The sequence below is a fragment of the Ammodytes marinus genome, assembly GCF_949987685.1.
Source record: "Ammodytes marinus genome assembly, chromosome: 24".
In the NCBI taxonomy this organism is placed as follows: domain Eukaryota; kingdom Metazoa; phylum Chordata; class Actinopteri; order Uranoscopiformes; family Ammodytidae; genus Ammodytes; species Ammodytes marinus.
In genome coordinates, this window is record NC_137228.1 from 9,863,811 (window position 1) to 9,882,183 (window position 18,373).

Consider the following 18,373-nt stretch of genomic DNA (forward strand, 5'->3'; position numbering starts at 1 on the left):
TTCTAATTTTTTTTTTTACTAAAATACTGGAAGTCTTAAATCGCAGAGGGAGGGTTCGTCTTACTTTATTAACTTCCATGTGGTTCCAAAAATATTTGAATTGTGATAATTCAAAGGTAAACACGTTTTCTCTTGTCACGGTTTTTACAGATCCATTATTATATAATTTTAGATCTTGTTGCGATTAACTTGCCTTACATTGATTAATTTTAACATTTAAGAGCCCTGAAGAGGGGAAAAGAAGGCTTTTCTTAGAGAGGATCACATGTAAAGAGGCAAGAGAAGAAAACATTTCATAAACAATACATTCATATTTATCTTTCCTCTGATACTGAAACATGACAATGTTAAATTTGGGGATTTCTGTGGTTGAAATCCTCAAATATTTAGATGGAATCATCAATTAAAACATACTGTGTTGCACACTTCCTTCAAGCACACAATTTCTAGTAAAGATATTATTCAATATGTTAATAATACTACATTTGATATACAGTGGCTTGCAAAAGTATTCATACCCCTTGAAATGTTCTAATGTGTATAGGGTGATGTGCTGTGTTAGTTTTCCACCACACATTGCATTTTGCATTTAGGCCAACAACTTCAATTTTGACCTCATCTGAACAGAGCACCTTCCTCCAACCCTTGCCAAAAGCCATAGTCAGATGAGACCAAACGTGAAGTTTTTGGCCTGAATGCAAAATGCAATGTGTGGCGGAAACTAACACTACAAACCACCCTATACACACCATCACCACAGTGAAACATTGTGGTGGCAGCATCATGCTATGGGGGTCCTGTTCTTCAGCAGGGACAGGGAACCTGGTTAGAGTTGATGGGAAGATGGATGGATCCAAATACAGGGCAGAAAACCTGTTAGTCTGCAAAAGACTTGAGACTGGGGCAGAGGTTCACCTTCCAGAAGGAAAACTACCCTAAACATACACAGCAGATCTACTATGAAATGGTTTAAATCAAAGCATAGTCATGTGTTGGAATGGCCCAGTCAAAGTCCAGACCTAAAAACAATTGAGAATATTGAGAAATACTAGAAAATTGCTGTTGACAGACACTCTCCATCCAATCTGATGCTGAATCTGAACCTTGAGCTATTTTGCAAAGAAGAATGGACAAAATATATCAGTCTGTAGATGTGCTAAGCTGGTAGAGAAATACTCCAATAGATTTGCAGCTGTAATGGCAGCGATAGGTGGTTCTACAAAGCATTGACTCAGGGGGCTGAATACTTTTGCACGCCACACTTTTCAGTTTTTTATTTATAAAAAATAAATAAAACCACATTTCATTTTCATTCCACTTCACAATGATGCGCCACTTTGTGTTGGTGTATCACATAAAATCCCAATAAAATAAATGTACGTATGTGGTTGTAACGTAACAAAAAGGGGTATGAAGACCATAGTGCCTCATTTGAGTATTTTTTTTTGTGTTTATTGTTTCAGCGTTTATTGTCTCAGCAGGTCTTAGCTACACGTTATTTTATTTATTGTTCTCAGCTGGACTGTTTTTACAGCTGATGTGGTGTACTCCCTCAGGGAAAAATCTGGGCTGCTTTTACACCAGATTCATCCCTCCCTTTTGTTTCTGTTGAATACATCACTGCCCTCTAGTGGTTCAACTGTTGACTTCCTGTATTCACTGTAGCATATGACAGAAATATTTAATTTATTCCTTTATTTCACTGTTATGGGAAATAACAAAAAACATTAAAAAACAGTTATTATAAAACACAAAACGGTTTATTTTAGAGTTGCACTTGAACTTGTACATTTATCTTTGTGCATTCTTTATCTCCAACGCAATGAATAGTTTTCATGGTAAGAAATACTCTTATACTTATACTACAAAAAAAAATTCTCAGTTTGCTACAAAGGCAGAAGTGGTATTGTGCTGTTTAAAACTGCAAGAAGAAAAAGATATATACTTAATAGAAAAAGGTAACCCGTCATCCATTCGAAACACATCTATAGCATGTGTAAACAGCCGCAAAAACTTACATTTCTAATCTCTTTCAGCATTTAATAGTGCAAATGACTAAAACAAGAAATAAATAAGGAAAAGTTAACATTTTGTTCCCATGCTTGCCGCAAACACTTTTGGCTTAAAGTGAGTGCACTTGTTCTTCTTGTGTATTGTCAATTTTTTTCCGTCGTGGTGGTCCTGACTTGGGGCGGTTGGGCTGCCTATGCCATCGGTGTTTCCTCTGTCGTACCACAACAAAGCAGAAAAGGGAGTCACAATGGAATGCAAAAAACGTGACTAAATACCGGACAAGTTTAATATCATATTTAGAGTCAAGCAGAACATCTTACCTCCCCTCTTTTGCCTCCCTGGTTGAGCTGTGGTGCTAATTGACTTTTCTCCCTGTATTATTGATATGGACACAAATATGTCAACGCTTTCTTCATCAGGCAGTGTTGGTGCATTTCAGAGAGTACGCTCATTCAACATGTTTTAGTTTAGCCTCTTGTGCAAAAGGAAAAATATCTATTGTTTACATTAATATAAAGTATAGTTTCCGAGTAGCCGGTTTGCTTGATGCTCGTGTTGTTTCCAGATCCGAAAAACCCATTACAAATGTAAAAGTAATATAAAGTTTGTGGATGACTGCAACCTCTTACCTTTTTGGAAGAACCACATTCCTGGAGGAAATCAACAGAATTATTAGAAAAATGTCATACTACACCCATTATAGGACTACTACATAATAATAAAGACTTGCAGAAACATTTTTATTGATAAAAAGTTAAATTCAGTGTAGTGATTTCTCACCTGTTTTCCACCTGTGAATGAGAACCAGCAGCAGCGCGAGTGCTAGCAGACAGAGGAAGACCGTGACTCCGATGATAATCTTCAGACGTGCTGCTGTAAAATGTTTAGGAGCAATAAGTACGGAACATGAGAGGATATTTTGGGACGCAGCTCCTGTTGCATTCATTTCAGTGTAGTTAACCTACTTAGTAACTCACCTGCATGGAACGGGTTGGGGATGGGTTGGCTGCTCTCCTTACTGATGCGATTATCCATATCACAGCTGAACTCTTCGGCTTCATAATTCTGTGTGAACGCGACAAGAAAAACGCATTTATATTGTTGTAGGAAAACTGCACGTTGCATCACATCAAGAGGAAAAAAGCCACAAACACTGATTACCATCAACACGTCACTATTAAGCATACAATACCTTTGTAATTGTTAGGTCCTTGTGTCCTTCTTCCAACCGTATTTCCCCATAGTTCCAATTGTAGATCACCGGCCCGACATCAGTGGTGTTTCCCTCACAGGTTAAAACACAGCTGCTCATCTCATCGTCACAGATTGTAGAAATGGTGGGTGTAGAGACGGGAGCTTAAAAAAGAATTTGAAATGAGTTGTCATGGTCACGAAAAACCCTGTCTCCTCTTTTGTGTTCTGCTTTGGTTTTATTAGGCCTTATAAACTTTGTGTAACTTGTCCACTTACAAATCACCATGAGTCTTGTTACTAGGGTGGTCCTTTTGTTGATTTCCGGTGTGTAATATCGGCTCTCATCTCGAGTCAGCCCCGTGATCGTAAACTCTCCAGTTGAAATGTTCAGTCTACCACGTTCTTTGAACAAATGCCAACATGGAAAGTTTTGAACTCAAAGACAGAGAAAACTTAACAAAAACACCTTAAGATTGGTGCTAGTTTTTCATCACACTCACACTCGCACACACGCACACACGCACACACACACACACACACACACACACACACACACACACACACACACACACACACACACACACACACACACACACACACACACACACACACACACACACACACACACACACACACAGAACTGCACTGGGCTTAGGGTACCTTTGAACTGACGGTAAAGGTGGATTTCACCTGTGTCCTGGTCCCACTCGGCGATGGTGTCAAGTTCAGGGCTGATTTTCCACAAGATGCTGGTGATAGTCCCAGCACTATGGCCTGCTTTGAGGACAATGTCATCGCCCACCTTCACATATTTTGATTGCTCTACAAGAGAAAAATATGCTCAGTGTGCCATTTTTCTCATCTAAACATCATTAAAATGGGCCTTTTATTCACTTGGCCCTGTTTAAATATAATAGGGGGCGCCCTTAGCTCAGTTGGTAGGGCGTCCCCCCCATGGGCCTCGGCCAGCAGTCCGGAGCGGACCCGGGTTCGATTCCAGCCCGCGGTCGTTCTCTGCATGTCACTCCCCTCTCTGCCCCATTTCAACTCTGTCTCTACGCTATCAATAAAGCATAAAAATGCCAAAAAAAAAATATACATCGCTGTAATCTTGTTTCAACCAATTTCATGAACAAATAGGCTGTCACATTTATTGTTAAAGTTTTACTCACACTACTGAATTGCCAGTATAGATTAACAGGTTTATGTTATTTTATTTATATATATACAGTAGGCTATTCTATACTATTAATTTTTACAGTAGTCATTTATTCTATTCTATTATTTTCTGTTGTACAATATACTTTTCTATTCTATTTTTTCTTTTCTAATAAAGGCCAACTATTCTATAGCTGACATTATGTTAAAGTAGCGTTTTAAACTACTGCAGGGCTACTATGGCCTACACACATGATGGTTTACACTGGGTGTGGAACACCACAACAGTGCCACACGTGGGCCTACAATCATATAACCGTTAACCCATGCAAACACTGACAGGTATAAAAGTTCTCCAGAAGCATGGAGACTATGCCTACTCACCGAAATGTGCCGTCACACCAGGCAGCATGAGACACACCCAGACAATCACTGCCATGAAGGGTGTAACTGGCGGCCACATCTCACTGTTCACCAGTCAAGCCCTCAAAAAAACGATAGGCAAAGTAAAAGCTGCTTCTAGACCGAGAGAAAATTTTCAAGTTACGTTAATTATAAGCTCAATTAAAGAATTTAAATAAATGTAGCCAGCGCCAAGGAGTGTTGCCAGTTTGGAAAAAGCAGGATGCAAAAGTTTAACTCGAACCATCTGAACAGACTCGGGATGTGTCTGCTCCTCTAGCGAGTATAATATTGCAGTACATTTCATTTGCACGTAGCTATCTAAAACGGCAGTATTCTGCCCCCACGTGTCCAGAGATTGTTACTGCAGCCAGAAAATCTCAGTCACGTAGCCTACTGTTATTATACAGAACATGTAAAACTGACAAGAAACGAATCGACAACAAATAACACAATGCAACAGATGCATCATGTGTATTTGTACTTGATCGGAATAGTTCAATTTAGACTCTTAGATAATATCCCATGCAGTGATTTGTTGCCGCACTGTGTCTCTGCTACAGAAATTTTCTAAATCTTGCATCAAGAGTTTTGCACTGGCCAGAGACGCGTTCTCTGCCTGAAGACAGTTTAGGTATTGAATGAAGCTTTTTTTAAACTCAGGATTTATTGAAACCACATTTAATACAGTAAAAAAAGTAAATTTATTAGAACAATGATAGTTACAATTGACATCACACCACATTTATGTTTAAAATGCACAATAAAAGGGTTGTCTGGCCTAACAAAGTTATTGGTAGAAAACTAATGTCACAAATACATTCAGAAAACAAGAGCTTCTGCTGTCACCTGTGAATTACCTTGAAAAGTGTCCAGATCTGGACGTGCAAAGTCAATGAGAAATATTTAATTTAATCCTTTATTTCACTTTTGTTTAAAGAAAGACATATAAATTAAAAAGCAGTTTGACCAAACACAGAGGTTGATTTCAGAGTTGTAGCCCATATAAAAGTACTTGTTCATTTATCTACTTTCTTTACATCGCCCAACACTGCGACAGGCAGAAAGACAATAAACACTCAGCAACGTATGAATAAGTCAGTGCGTTAATCCCTAAAAAATGTTAAAAAAATGTTTTTGAATGCCGGTTCTGATACTTGAAATCAAGTAGTGCTTATTTACATGTTAAAAAACGTTCACAAGTATGTAGCGAAAGCTGTATTGGGAGTGTAGTGTATTGTATTTTAAACTACAAGAAAGGAAAGTCACCAGTCATCCAATTAAAACACATATCAATAGCATGTACACACAGTGGTGAAAACATTTGTTCTTCAGAATTTAGATTCTACGCACAACTGTTTTCTAAAGACAGGTCCGTAGGAGAGTGCAGAGCTTGTCCCAAGAAGAATGTAGATTCCAGCACCCTGTGTAACTTGCAGGAACATTGTATTTGCAACGTGAAGATCTAGCACCAAAACATTTCAAATAAAGTATTCTTGCTAGATAGATAGTGTGCGGGAGTCTACATTGTTCTTGTGTCCTTCATAATTTAAAAAGTGATAATTACCATGAAGAAGAAATTAAAAATATTGATTGACATTTTGGTGCCATGCTTGCCACATACGCGCACGCACACACACACACACACACACACACACAAACACGCACACACACACGTTGTAGCTGTTGCAGTAAGGCATTGTACAAAGCCTCGCCTGTTGTTTAAGCCCAACCAGACAATGGCGTCCCTTTCTCTCCCCTCTGTGCTATCAGTCCAGTTCCTCCCATCAAAGTAAGAACCCCTTTCCTCGTCCACATGGGATCTGCTTCCGGTCACGTGAAGCTGTGGGTCAAATAAGCTTGATGCCAGACAGTGTCAGGTATGCTGTCCGTCACAGGAAGGCACACACTTTCTCAGGGTTTCCTGGTATTGTTTAGACTTCAAAGGCCCACCACTCGTTGCCTGCCTTCAATTCTAAATGCTTTTCTATTTGTCAGTGTTTTTATTCCATCCTGAGCTTATTTATACTGCATTGTAACTACTCTTTTTGTCTTTTTATTTTATTTCATGCTAAATAACTTCTTTAAATATTTCCCTTCTTAGTGTCTTTCAAATTTGGTTTCTTCAGATGTGGCTTTAAGTGAGTGCATATGTACTTCTGGTACATTCCGGTACAGGTCTTGACTTCGTTTGGGCCTCTTATGTCATCGGGGTTTCCTCTGCCGGACGACAAAACGGAGAGAGAGGAAGAGTCACAATAGAAAGTGATGAACATGATTTAATATCATGACATAGAGATATGCAGGACATCTTACCGTCTGGCGGTCCATTTACTACTTGAGATGCGGTGCCATTGGATTCATCTCTACCTGTATTAATGAGAGGCACACATGGATGTCAAGGCTTTCTTCACATTAAAAACGTTTGCATAAGTCAGACTGTGGCCCAAACTTACGTGTCCTCTCTTCCTTCCTCCAGAAGTCTGTAGCAGTGCATAACATGGGGACGGCCACATCAACAAAAAATAAGAGCACAGAAGAAGAAAAGGTCTGTTATTGTGTGTGCAAAGTGTCGAGGCTGATTGATTTTTTCAAGGCAAGCATATGGTCTTTAGTTACTGACCTGCCGTCCATGGCATGGATTCTGCAGGGAGAGAATCGCAGCAGGAAATGTATTAAGAAGGTTGTCATTTATTGGCGTTTTAAGTTGGTAAGTGTTACTTTCACAGAACATTTTGCTGACTAGAATGTAGAATAATTCTACAAGTCTGGCAAAAAGTGTCCTGATGCATTAATGTGTTGTATTTACAGGCATATGCTGATTTAACACATGATGATTTGGCCACTTGGGTGCAAGATGGCCATGTTAAATTATTTTTGTACTTCAAGCGGTAACTTTCTACATTTCCCAGAATGACCACTAGACAATGGGCAGTAATCACCCCGAGTCTTACACACTGAATCGGTTTAAAAGACTTCTTACCTTTTTGGAAGAACCACGATCCTGGAGGAGATCAACAGAATAATTCAAAGATGTCATCATCATAGGGTTTATATAAAATACAGACTTCTAGACAAATTGTTATTGGGAAATAAAGTAAAATTCAGTGTTGTAATCTCTCACCTGCTTTCACCCTGTGAATGACACCCAGCAACACCACGGATGCCAGCAGACAGAGGAAGACAATGACTCCTGTGGAAATCTTCAGACTTTCCTCTTTGTCGCTTTCAGATGCTTTGCCGCTGCCAGGTGCTGTGAAACAACAACAATAGATAAGTGGGGTAAACTGAGGGATTTTTTTTTGTGTCGCGATGTAATTGTACGGGATGCTTTCTCTTGTGTTTATTCGGTGTAGTAATTCACCTGTGAGGAATGGGTTGGGAATGGGTCGGCTAATCTCCTTACTGACCGGATTCTCCAGCTCGCAATTGAATTCGCTCATGCCTGAAGTGTCCTCCTGTGAGCAGTGTCAATAATTATTACCACAAGTTTGGTTGAATTTCACATGAGCTTCATCTGCTTTAACAACTATAATGCACAAAAATAACTTTGCACTTTGTAGTATTTATTGTTTTTTATATTTTTTAAAGTATTTTAGCTATGAGGGATGTGTGTTTGTTATGTCTGTCCATACGCTGTTTGTGACACTGTCATTTCCTGTAAATGATTATTAAAGGATCTATCTATCTATCTACAACTACGAGATCCTTCTGGGTCTCAGAAAAAATTGTACTTATACGTGCGATGTCTTTGTTAAACTGACTTTGTAATTTGCACATTGCAACTCATCGGAGCCATAAACACGCGCACACACACACACACACTGGTCAACATAATTCACACAATATATAAATTCACCTTTGTAATGCGGTGCGTCTTAAAAGGATCTTTTAACACAACGTCCCCTGACTTCCAAATGTAGGTGACCGGTTGAGCGCCCGTGGTGTTTCCCTCACAGGCCAAAACACAGCTGCTCATCTCACCGTCACATTCTTTAACAACACTGGGTGTAGGGACGGGATCTGTCGTTTTATTGGAGGAAAGAACAATTTGAAAAATGTTGTCGCAGTCACAAAGACACAATTACCCCATTTTCATTTGCTGTGTTTCAGTCATCCACTTACAGAGGACCGTGAGATGAGTTCGACCGGCGAGTACGCTGTTGATTTCCACTGTGTACCAGCTGCTGTCGTCCCAAGTCAGCCCTGTGATCGCCATCTCTCCGCTTGAGATGTTCAGGCTACCACGCTCTTTAGACAAACACCAAGATGGAACGTATTGAACTCACACACACAAATTAAAAAGAAAGGGAAAAAAACAACACCTTTTGAATTAGAACTGAGCTGCACCGGGCTCATGATACCTTTGAACTGACGGTAGAGTTCGATATCCTCTCCTTCCCACTGGGCAGCGAAGTCTGGGCCGACCTTCCAATCAATGCTGGTGATGGGCCCAATGGTGGTGTTTGGTTTGAGGACAATGTCATCGCCGACCTTCTTGAAGAACTGAGACCCTACAAGGCCAAAAGAGATGCTCAGTGTCAGTGATTCTGAAGAACGCTTGTTGTCAACATCAGTGAATATCTCCCAACAATCTGCTACCTGTCCGTTCTTTGTGTGCACTGGTGTTAATTCAATACCTAGGCTCTGTAAACTGGTACTGTAAATTTGAACAAAGGTAAACAAAGGCCCACTTTAGCAAAAACACTACAGATTGGTAGCGGATAGTGAGGAGATATCCACTGATTTTGACAAAGTGGGTTTGACAACACACTTTCTCCAGAATTGCTGACTACTCCTTTAAATGGGCCTTTCACTTAACCCTGGTTGAATAACACAGTGTGGCCTAATGAATATTAAGCTGTTTTCCTTTTAGAGGGCAAATGGTTATTGTTTCGACCAACTTCACGAACAAGTAGAGAAATTAGTGTTAAAAGGTCACGCTAAGTGTTGCATTGCGAGCATAGATAGATAGATAGATAGATAGATAGATAGATAGATAGATAGATAGATAGATAGATAGATAGATAGATAGATAGATAGATAGATAGGCTATTGATATAGGCCTAGGCCTTCTGTAGGCCTATATTAAGGTTGGCTGGGAAATGATTGCTATTCTTCTGGTCTCTGATGAAGCTGAACTCTCGAGCTCAACCATTCTAATATGCAGTAGCCTATTCTATTCTCTTCTGTATTTTACAGTATTGTAGGCTACTTAGTGTAGGCTTACCATGTTAAGGTAGCTCTCATACACTCTGTAGATGACAGTTGACATTCTGTAACAGCAGCACTGTAAACTAGTTGTATCAACATGCTGGTTAACACTGGGTGGGACCGCGGATATGGAAAACTAGCCAACAACACTGCGACACAAACTGCACATGTACACACACTCACAAACAAATTGAAAGGAATACGTCGGCTAAAAGTTAGTGACGACCATGGAACTCACCGGAGACTGTTGTCACAGCTCCCAGGAATACAGACACTAGACCGGGCAGTATCATGGATGTTAGCGGCGGCCACATCTCTTCCCCAGCCACACGCTCAATAAACGAGGGGAAATCCTAGCTGCTTCTCCTCAGGACCGAGAGGAATATGTAGAGTATCGTTCTCTATAAAGTAAAAACATTTTAGACTTCATTAAACTATGTTTCAATTATATTAAAAAATAGTCAGCGGTACGAATGGGGCGCCAGTTGGAAGAAACTAGAAGCGAAAGTAACTCCCTCACCAGGATCAGTGTCTCCGCCTCCAGCAAACACGATGTAAGATATTATATTATTTACAAATTAATATAGGCTATTGCTACTGTTCGATACTAACCTAAAATGTCACATTACTGAAACCAATTACTTTTGTACTTTTGTAAAAGTGCCTATAAAGTAATAATTTAATACGTAAGAAGAATCCAAAACGGCACTTTTCCGCCCCTAGTGTCCAGAGATGGTTACTGCAGTCAGAACATCTCAAAACAGCACTACTGTATGTGTGTTATCAGTCCATGTCTGCGTCAGTGTGAGAGAAAAATCAATCAAGTGAAAGTAATTACATTACATTTATGACTACATATTTAAACGAAAACCCATCATCAAACACTTTCAAGATACTTTATTCAGGGTGTGGCCGTCCCTGAGTAATATGAGGCAACACATTCAACAGATGTATAATGTGTCCCAATTTGAATATTCCCATTAAGATTCCTTAGATTATATCCAATGCAGTGATTTGTTACCACAGTCTCTGCCACAGAAGCATTTTACATCATGATACATTACATGCACTAGGCTGTGTAACTTGTGTAAATTTAAGGATTAGATAATTTTTCTCTTAAATTAAGGATTTTATTTAATGCAGTAAAAAAAAAAAAGTCAAGTCATTAGAACAATGGTAAAATTTATTTTTAAAGGCATAGGAAAAGAATCATGTAGCCCCATAGATTGATTAGAAGAAAACAGATGCATTTAGAAACAAGAGCTTCTCTGTTTGTGTAAGCCGCCATCTTTTTGGATCATGCATCCTGCTGCTGTTCCAGGTCTTGCGAGGTCAGGGGCTCCACCTGCAGCCACAAACCTCCCTCAGCACGCAGCACGAGCTGGGGGAGACGGCGGACTCCCCTGGAGCCGATCCCGACTTCTGGGTCCCAACCTGGGCTCAGACGAAACCTGAGCAGGGTCAACGCCACCACCACTCTGAGCTCTGCCAGGGCAAATTTCTGACCAATACAGTTCCTGTACACACACACACACACAAACACACAAATACAAGGTATTTTTGTTTACCAGCATGTTGTTAATTGTGTCAGATATTATTTACTTTGAAAGGTAAAGCCTCTGGAAACCTGGTCTAAAGTAGTAACAATAATTATGCGATTTCATTGTTGGGTGTCTCAATAAGCTTTTACAAAAAAGAGCTCGAGTACTGTCTGACAGGACTGTATGGGCGTGGCCATATCAAAGTACAGGTCCTTCTCATATAATTAGCATATTGTGATAAAGTTGATTATTTTCCATAATGTAATGATAATAATTTAACTTTCATATATTTTAGATTCATTGCACACCAACAGAAATATTTCAGGTCTTTTGTTGTTTTAATACTGATGATTTTGGCATACAGCTCATGAAAACCCCAAATTCCTATCTAAAAAAATTAGCATATCATGAAAAGGTACTCTAAACGAGCTCTTAACCTAATCATCTGAATCAACTAATTAACTCTTAACACCTGCAAAAGATTCCTGAGGCTTTTAAAAACTCCCAGCCTGGTTCATTACTCAAAACCGCAATCATGGGTAAGACTGCCTGACTGCTGTCCAGAAGGCCATCATTGACACCCTCAAGCAAGAGGGTAAGACACAGAAAGAAATTTCTGAGCGAATAGGCTGTTCCCAGAGTGCTGTATCAAGGCACCTCAGTGGGAAGTCTGTGGGAAGGAAAAAGTGTGGCAGAAAACGCTGCACAACCAGAAGAGGTGACCGGACCCTGAGGAGGATTGTGCAGAAGGGCCGATTCCAGACCTTGGGGGACCTGCGGAAGCAGTGGACTGAGTCTGGAGTAGAAACATCCAGAGCCACCGTGCACAGGAAATGGGCTACAGGTGCCGCATTCCCCAGGTCAAGCCACTTTTGAACCAGAAACAGCGGCAGAAGCGCCTGACCTGGGCTACAGAGAAGCAGCACTGAACTGTTGCTCAGTGGTCCAAAGTACTTTTTTTGCATGTCATTCGGAAATCAAGGTGCCAGAGTCTGGAGGAAGACTGGGGAGAAGGAAATGCTAAAATGCCTGAAGTCCAGTGTCAAGTACCCACAGTCAGTGATGGTCTGGGGTGCCATGTCAGCTGCTGGTGTTGGTTCACTGTGTTTTATCAAAGGCAGGGTCAATGCAGCTAGCTATCAGGAGATTTTGGAGCACTTCCATCTGCTGAAAAGCTTTATGGAGATGAAGATTTCATTTTTCAACAAGACCTGGCACCTGCTCACAGTGCCAAAACCACTGGTAAATGGTTTACTGACCATGGTATTACTGTGCTCAATTGGCCTGCCAACTCTCCTGACCTGAACCCCATAGAGAATCTGTGGGATATTGTGAAGAGGAAGTTGAGAGACACCAGACCCAACACTGGATGAGCTTAAGGCCGCTATCGAAGCATCCTGGGCCTCCATAACACCTCAGCAGTGCCACAGGCTGATTGCCTCCATGCCACGCCGCATTGAAGCAGTCATTTCTGCGAAAGGATTCCCGACCAAGTATTGAGTGCATAACTGAACATAATTATTTGAAGGTTGACTTTTTTGTATTAAAAACACTTTTCTTTTATTGGTCAGATGAAATATGCTAATTTTTTGAGATAGGGATTTTTGGTTTTTCTTTACTTTTTTGCCAAAATCTTCAATATTAAAACAATAAAAGGCTTGAACTACTTCAGTTGTGTGTAATGAATCTAAAATATATGAAAGTCTAATGTTTATCAGTACATTACAGAAAATATTGAACTTTATCACAATATGCTAATTATATGAGAAGGACCTGTATATCCATGGCAATTGTTTAGAACATTCGGACAGAGAACCCTGTGTTTGGTTCAAAATACTTATTGTGTAATAAGAACCAGAGCATAGACTGCCTCATCTGAACGGAATTTCTGTAAAGTTTACCAAACTTATAATAAATAAAAATATCTTTAATTTGAATTGATAAATATATGCCTAACTCTTTTTAGATGCTTACCATCATGCAATTTACTCCCTAAATTACATAGTTAGAAAGATTTTGTGGATTTAGATATACAAGGGGCTTTAAGCAGCAGAGTGATGGGGACGCAGTACCTTGGGCCTGAGGAGAAGGGGATGAAGGCATGGGAAGCCCGTCCCTCTGTGTTTGTAGGGTCAAAACGCAGAGGATCGAACTCCTAAAAGAGAGCATTGAATCAAACAAATGAAACTGCAATGTTTGTGCTGCAAAGTGAAAGGGAAATTCAGACCTTTCTATTTCATTTCTTACATATGGATTTGTCCAAACGGCAGGGTTGTGGTGTGTCCCGTAAATACTGACCAAACAGATTGCACCTTGGGGATAAATATGAAAATAAATAGCTATTTTATAGAGAAAATAGAAAAGAAAAAAAAGAACAGGATACGAGGCAATACTCAGTTTCATAATCCTATATCTATTTCCCTCTCTCACCCTTTGGCACCGTCCGACCCCCCGGCACAGCCATGTCCTGGGTGTACTTCCTGGTCACAGCCTGCACAGGAGCGTGCAGCCGGAGAGACTCTCTAATGCACATTGTGGTGAAGGGCAGGTTGGACAGATCCTTCCTTTAGGTAAATGCACACACACTCACATTATGTACACATTTAAATAATCACAGATATTCAAGTACGCTCAATACTAACAGGGTTTAACAAGTTGTTCACCTCTTACTGAGCATTTTTGATATTTGCAATCAAATGTCCAGTGATTCAGGTCCTCTGTGTGTGTGTGTGTGTGTGTGTGTTTTTTTCTGACCACTCTATTTCCTGTTCTTCTTGCCCTTGCATCAGATCCATCACCTCCTGCCTGCACTTCTCCTGATAGTGGCCGTGGCGCGCTAAATTATACAGCGTCCAGCAAATCGCACTGGCTGTTGTGTCATGACCTGTTGGAAAAGGAATCAAATGGTTTGATTTGAATCGCTCATGGCAATTTTTCAGATAAGCTTCATTGTAACTCAGTACCATATTGATGTGGAAAACTAATTAAACAAATTAAAAAAGGTCACACACACACCAAGATACACAAATAAAAACAATGTCTATAAAGTTAAAGTTACCTAAAGAGCCCAGTCGGTAATAGGTGGTTTGATTATTAAGAAAAAAAAAAGGAAATAAATCAGTTAAAACAATAACAGTTGGCAGTGAAACAGGACAACATTTTTTCTTGAATTGCCCAAAGGACACAATTGAGGTCACCGTTAGATTTTTCTGCAGGTTATTCTAGGTTGCAGGTGCACAGTAAGAAAAAAACAGTTTTTCTAAGTTCATCAAAAACAGCAGGCACATGCAATGTAATCCGATAATTGGAGCGAATACGAAATTCAACTCATAAACAGTGTAACCGTGGCACCAATTCTCAATTAAATACACTCCTGCTAATGCACTCAATTTCACTGCTACATCCTCACTTGGTCTGGTATGACCAGTAGGTTATGTTGGCTAATTTGAGCAAGATTTAGGTCAATATTGCTATAGCATTTAGCATTATATAACAACTTAACTCTGTCGTTGGTCTTACCTGCGAACATGAAGGTGTTTGCCTCGGCCTGTATCTCCTCATCTGTTAGGCCTTGTCCTTCCTCATCCTGCAATAACACAGAATAACATTGTAGTCCTTGATCTATTGATCTTCACTTAAAAAAAAACCTCTATCCATCTGTTGTTCACATTAATTAATAATCTTATTTGTTCTTCTTCTTCTCCCACACCTTTGACAGCAGTATGATGTCCACAAAATCTTTCTTTCTCTGTGGCGCTGTGGTGAAGTCTGTGTACGTCTCCCTCTGCTGGCTGATTAGGGCGCGACGCCTCTGAACCACTTCACTGGTAAAACTGCAAACGCCGTACAATGACCACAATACAACCGTATACATTATGCTGCTTTTTATGACACAAGTTATACTCTATTTTATATGTTACAATATGATAGGTAAATATACAAAGGTATGATATAAATAGCAATACTAGTTTTCTCTGGTTTCTATAAGGTCTTGTGTTCCATCGTTACATAAAGGAGGAGCTCACACCTGTGCACAATGCTTAAAGCCTTTTTGAAGCGTTTTCCCTGCTGTGTTTTCCAGTAAATCCAGTCCCAGTGGTGCAAGATCTTCTGGCGTCGATCTATTATCAAGTCACTCAACTCCACTATTGCTGACACATACTCACTGCTAGACCTGGAGACAGAATATTTTCTTTGAAATAAGTACAACAGGAGTAGAAGATTTTTTTGTGTAACATGGTGAAGTGGGAGTCCTCACTGTTGACAGTTGCTGTTGTAGCTAAAGGCACATTTCAGCAAACTGTCCAATGTCATCAGAGTGACATGGTCAAACATCTCTATGTTAGTCCTGCCGTTTGCCATCAGGTGCCGCCACTTATCCTGAAACACACAGAAACATCTATTTTATCAGCTAGTTGTAGGACTTATTTACAATCTATCATATCTAAATACAATGTTTATTTAAACTTAGCTTTAAAAAACTAGTTTTAAAGTTCATCTTTCTTCGGACACTTACGTGCCGATTTTATAGGCTGTGTATACAATTTACATTTTACACTGATATATAAGTTCAACAAATGAATCAAGGTATCAACAAATGACTGTTGGTCTCACATGCATGGTGTTGGTGGAAGTGTTGAACATGGTGACGTAGTGCCTCAGAATATCGAAGTGAAACGCTGGCGTCAGCAGCCGTCGCTTGCGGGACCATTCCTCCCCATTGCTTAGCAACAGGCTCTGTCCTGGGACGTGAGAGAGAGAAGACTTTGGGGTGATAAAGGCATAACATTAATTGATATTCTATATATTATTATGACAATATAAAACAGGTGTTTTGCTTAATTAATGGGAAACCTGTGAAACCTAGAGTAGGCTTCTCTCTATGTTCAAACTAGACTTACACCAAAACAACATGAGCTCCTTGACTCACCAAGCCATGGGCGCAGATGGCCGTAGATAAGCTCATCTTTCACTGTGATTCTGGCTGGATGCAGGAAAAAGAGATAATGTAATGGAAGTTTGTTTTTTGTAATTAATTACGCAAGAATGATCAGTTTTTGACTTGATGGGTTGGTTTTCCCATTACCGGGTGCCATCAGCAGAGGCCTGACGTAGTCCGGGTGGAAGAGTCTGACCAGGTGATAGAAAGGGCCCAGGAACCAGCTGCAGGAGTGTGTGTATGTCCTCACCAAGTCGTCCACCTGCAGGAGGCCTTCTTCTGTGCTCTGCATCTGAGTCACAATATGTAATCAGTTTAGCTTAGGTTTAAATGAATAAATAAATAAAAATTTATGAATGCAGTCTTATTAAAGGTAATTACAGGGTGAGTAAAGTGAGCATTGGTTGGTCTGAAGAAATGTATCACAAAGAATATATTTTGTAATACTAATATTTAGCAACTTCCTGATTACAAATAACAGTTATTTCCTAATGTTTTAACAAATTAGATGCCTTTCATTACATTTTTAGCTTGACAAATAATTCTGTAAAAGTAGGTGTGTGTTGTGTTGTGTGTCTATGTGTGTATTTACCTGACCCAGGTGGCCTAAAAGCCAGGAGTGTGCAGATGGCTTGCTGAAGCAGGAAAGCCTGTGCATGAACCATGCATGGCGTGCCAACAGCCTCATGGCCCAGTACACCACCACAGCCCCCAGTCCTGCAGCCAACAGGAGCAGGACCTGGCAGAGGCCCAACCAGGTGAAGGCCTGAGGGAAGACACCCTGGAAGAAAGGCATCCTGTACACAGAAAGAGTGAATTTGCCCCCAGCTCCGAAGGTGGCTGTGTCTACAATAAGAAGTTGTTAATGTTGAAATATGCAGTAACCGCCCCGCCCGATTATTACAACAGCAACTGCTATAACCGTAGTGTGACACCACTTCCTCATGTCTGTTATAATGACATTCAATTTATTTAGGCTACTTTATAGCATGTTAGAACCTGTGAGAAAATGGTTTCAAATTTATCTTAAGGGGATAGAACCATTGTATACACATATTTTAATTGAAACGTGGGCTGGTTAATTAGCTAACTAAGCAATAGTAGCTTATAAATTAAAGATAATTTTTTTGGCATTTTATTTGCTTTAGGCCTATTTGACGGAGAGAAAGAGATTAAATGGGGTAGAAACGGGAATTACATGCAACGAACATGTCCGTTCCGACGCTCTAACCTCGGCTAAATACAATTTTGAATTTATTTTATAATAATCCTTCTATACAGACCAGTATGAAAAAACAAACAAAACAAAGCACAAACATTTAGTAAAACTGCCTACACCATTTTTCAGATGCATAGGCGCAAAAGTCAGTAGGCCTATATATAGTTATTATTTAATTTATCAACTTTTATACATCAAGTTTAACTTAGCAATAATCACGTATTTGTATTTCCTTTCCAAAATCAGAATGAGAATGTTTTTAAACTGAGAGCTAGGTTTTATGATGAGCTCCTGAAGGCCACGCTGATTGCAGCTCCTGGCGCACCTGTTGACAAACGGGGCTGCGTCTAAACACTGGAGCGTGGTGGAAAATTAGTTAGGAAAACCACAGTTTGCCTCCTGCAGGCGGCCTGAAATGAAAAAGCAGGCAACGCAGTGCGTGTTTCCAGCTAATGATGTTTGTACTTGTCACTATCAGGTAAGTTTTTATTGAACCCCTTTGTCCTAAATGTGCGGGAAAACGTGACCTACGGTAGTTAGTAGCTCAATTTCAATTAGCCGGTGTCTTCTAGCCTAGCCCCCATGTTTAGCCTTAAATAACATTTTACTTAAATTTGCTTTTTTTTCTGAACAACAGTAAAACACTGTTAAAATGTCAATTCTACAAAGCAAAGAGTAGCTGCAAAGTATAAT

At 40.0% G+C, this 18,373-nt stretch overlaps 3 protein-coding genes across 4 annotated transcripts; all 3 read right to left on the bottom strand.

The window, feature by feature from the left end:
• LOC307269943 (uncharacterized protein) lies at nucleotides 1-5,049 on the bottom strand. 2 transcript variants are annotated; one of them, XM_080053032.1, is made up of 9 exons: nucleotides 4,750-5,049; nucleotides 3,868-4,029; nucleotides 3,484-3,609; nucleotides 3,206-3,369; nucleotides 2,991-3,078; nucleotides 2,794-2,883; nucleotides 2,643-2,663; nucleotides 2,334-2,385; nucleotides 1-2,224 (listed from the first exon to the last, which is right to left on the bottom strand). In XM_080053032.1, the coding sequence occupies exons 1-8, from the start codon at nucleotides 4,826-4,828 to the stop codon at nucleotides 2,369-2,371; spliced, it is 747 nt and encodes a 248-aa protein (XP_079909158.1). In that variant the 5' UTR covers nucleotides 4,829-5,049; the 3' UTR covers nucleotides 1-2,224; nucleotides 2,334-2,368. The 2 variants fall into 2 exon arrangements, with proteins under 2 accessions (XP_079909158.1, XP_079909157.1); XM_080053031.1 differs by having other exon boundaries at nucleotides 4-2,224; nucleotides 2,794-2,886.
• Nucleotides 5,050-5,988: 939 nt separating this feature from the next.
• Nucleotides 5,989-10,471, bottom strand: LOC307270039 (cell adhesion molecule CEACAM1-like). Its single transcript, XM_080053169.1, has 11 exons — nucleotides 10,220-10,471; nucleotides 9,132-9,281; nucleotides 8,893-9,018; nucleotides 8,627-8,790; nucleotides 8,132-8,225; nucleotides 7,892-8,020; nucleotides 7,751-7,771; nucleotides 7,391-7,411; nucleotides 7,224-7,250; nucleotides 7,084-7,137; nucleotides 5,989-6,987 (listed from the first exon to the last, which is right to left on the bottom strand). The coding sequence occupies exons 1-11, from the start codon at nucleotides 10,293-10,295 to the stop codon at nucleotides 6,968-6,970; spliced, it is 882 nt and encodes a 293-aa protein (XP_079909295.1). The 5' UTR covers nucleotides 10,296-10,471; the 3' UTR covers nucleotides 5,989-6,967.
• A 799-nt stretch (nucleotides 10,472-11,270) lies between these two features.
• cyp4f3 (cytochrome P450, family 4, subfamily F, polypeptide 3) lies at nucleotides 11,271-17,257 on the bottom strand (the record flags this gene model as incomplete). The annotated part of the gene is made up of 13 exons (XM_080052960.1): nucleotides 11,271-11,498; nucleotides 13,595-13,677; nucleotides 13,770-13,834; nucleotides 13,953-14,086; nucleotides 14,277-14,406; nucleotides 15,042-15,108; nucleotides 15,232-15,355; nucleotides 15,550-15,696; nucleotides 15,781-15,902; nucleotides 16,137-16,264; nucleotides 16,453-16,506; nucleotides 16,609-16,753; nucleotides 17,054-17,257. The coding sequence occupies 13 exons, from the start codon at nucleotides 17,255-17,257 to the stop codon at nucleotides 11,279-11,281; spliced, it is 1,623 nt and encodes a 540-aa protein (XP_079909086.1). The 3' UTR covers nucleotides 11,271-11,278.
• Between the last annotated feature and the right edge of the window lie 1,116 nt (nucleotides 17,258-18,373).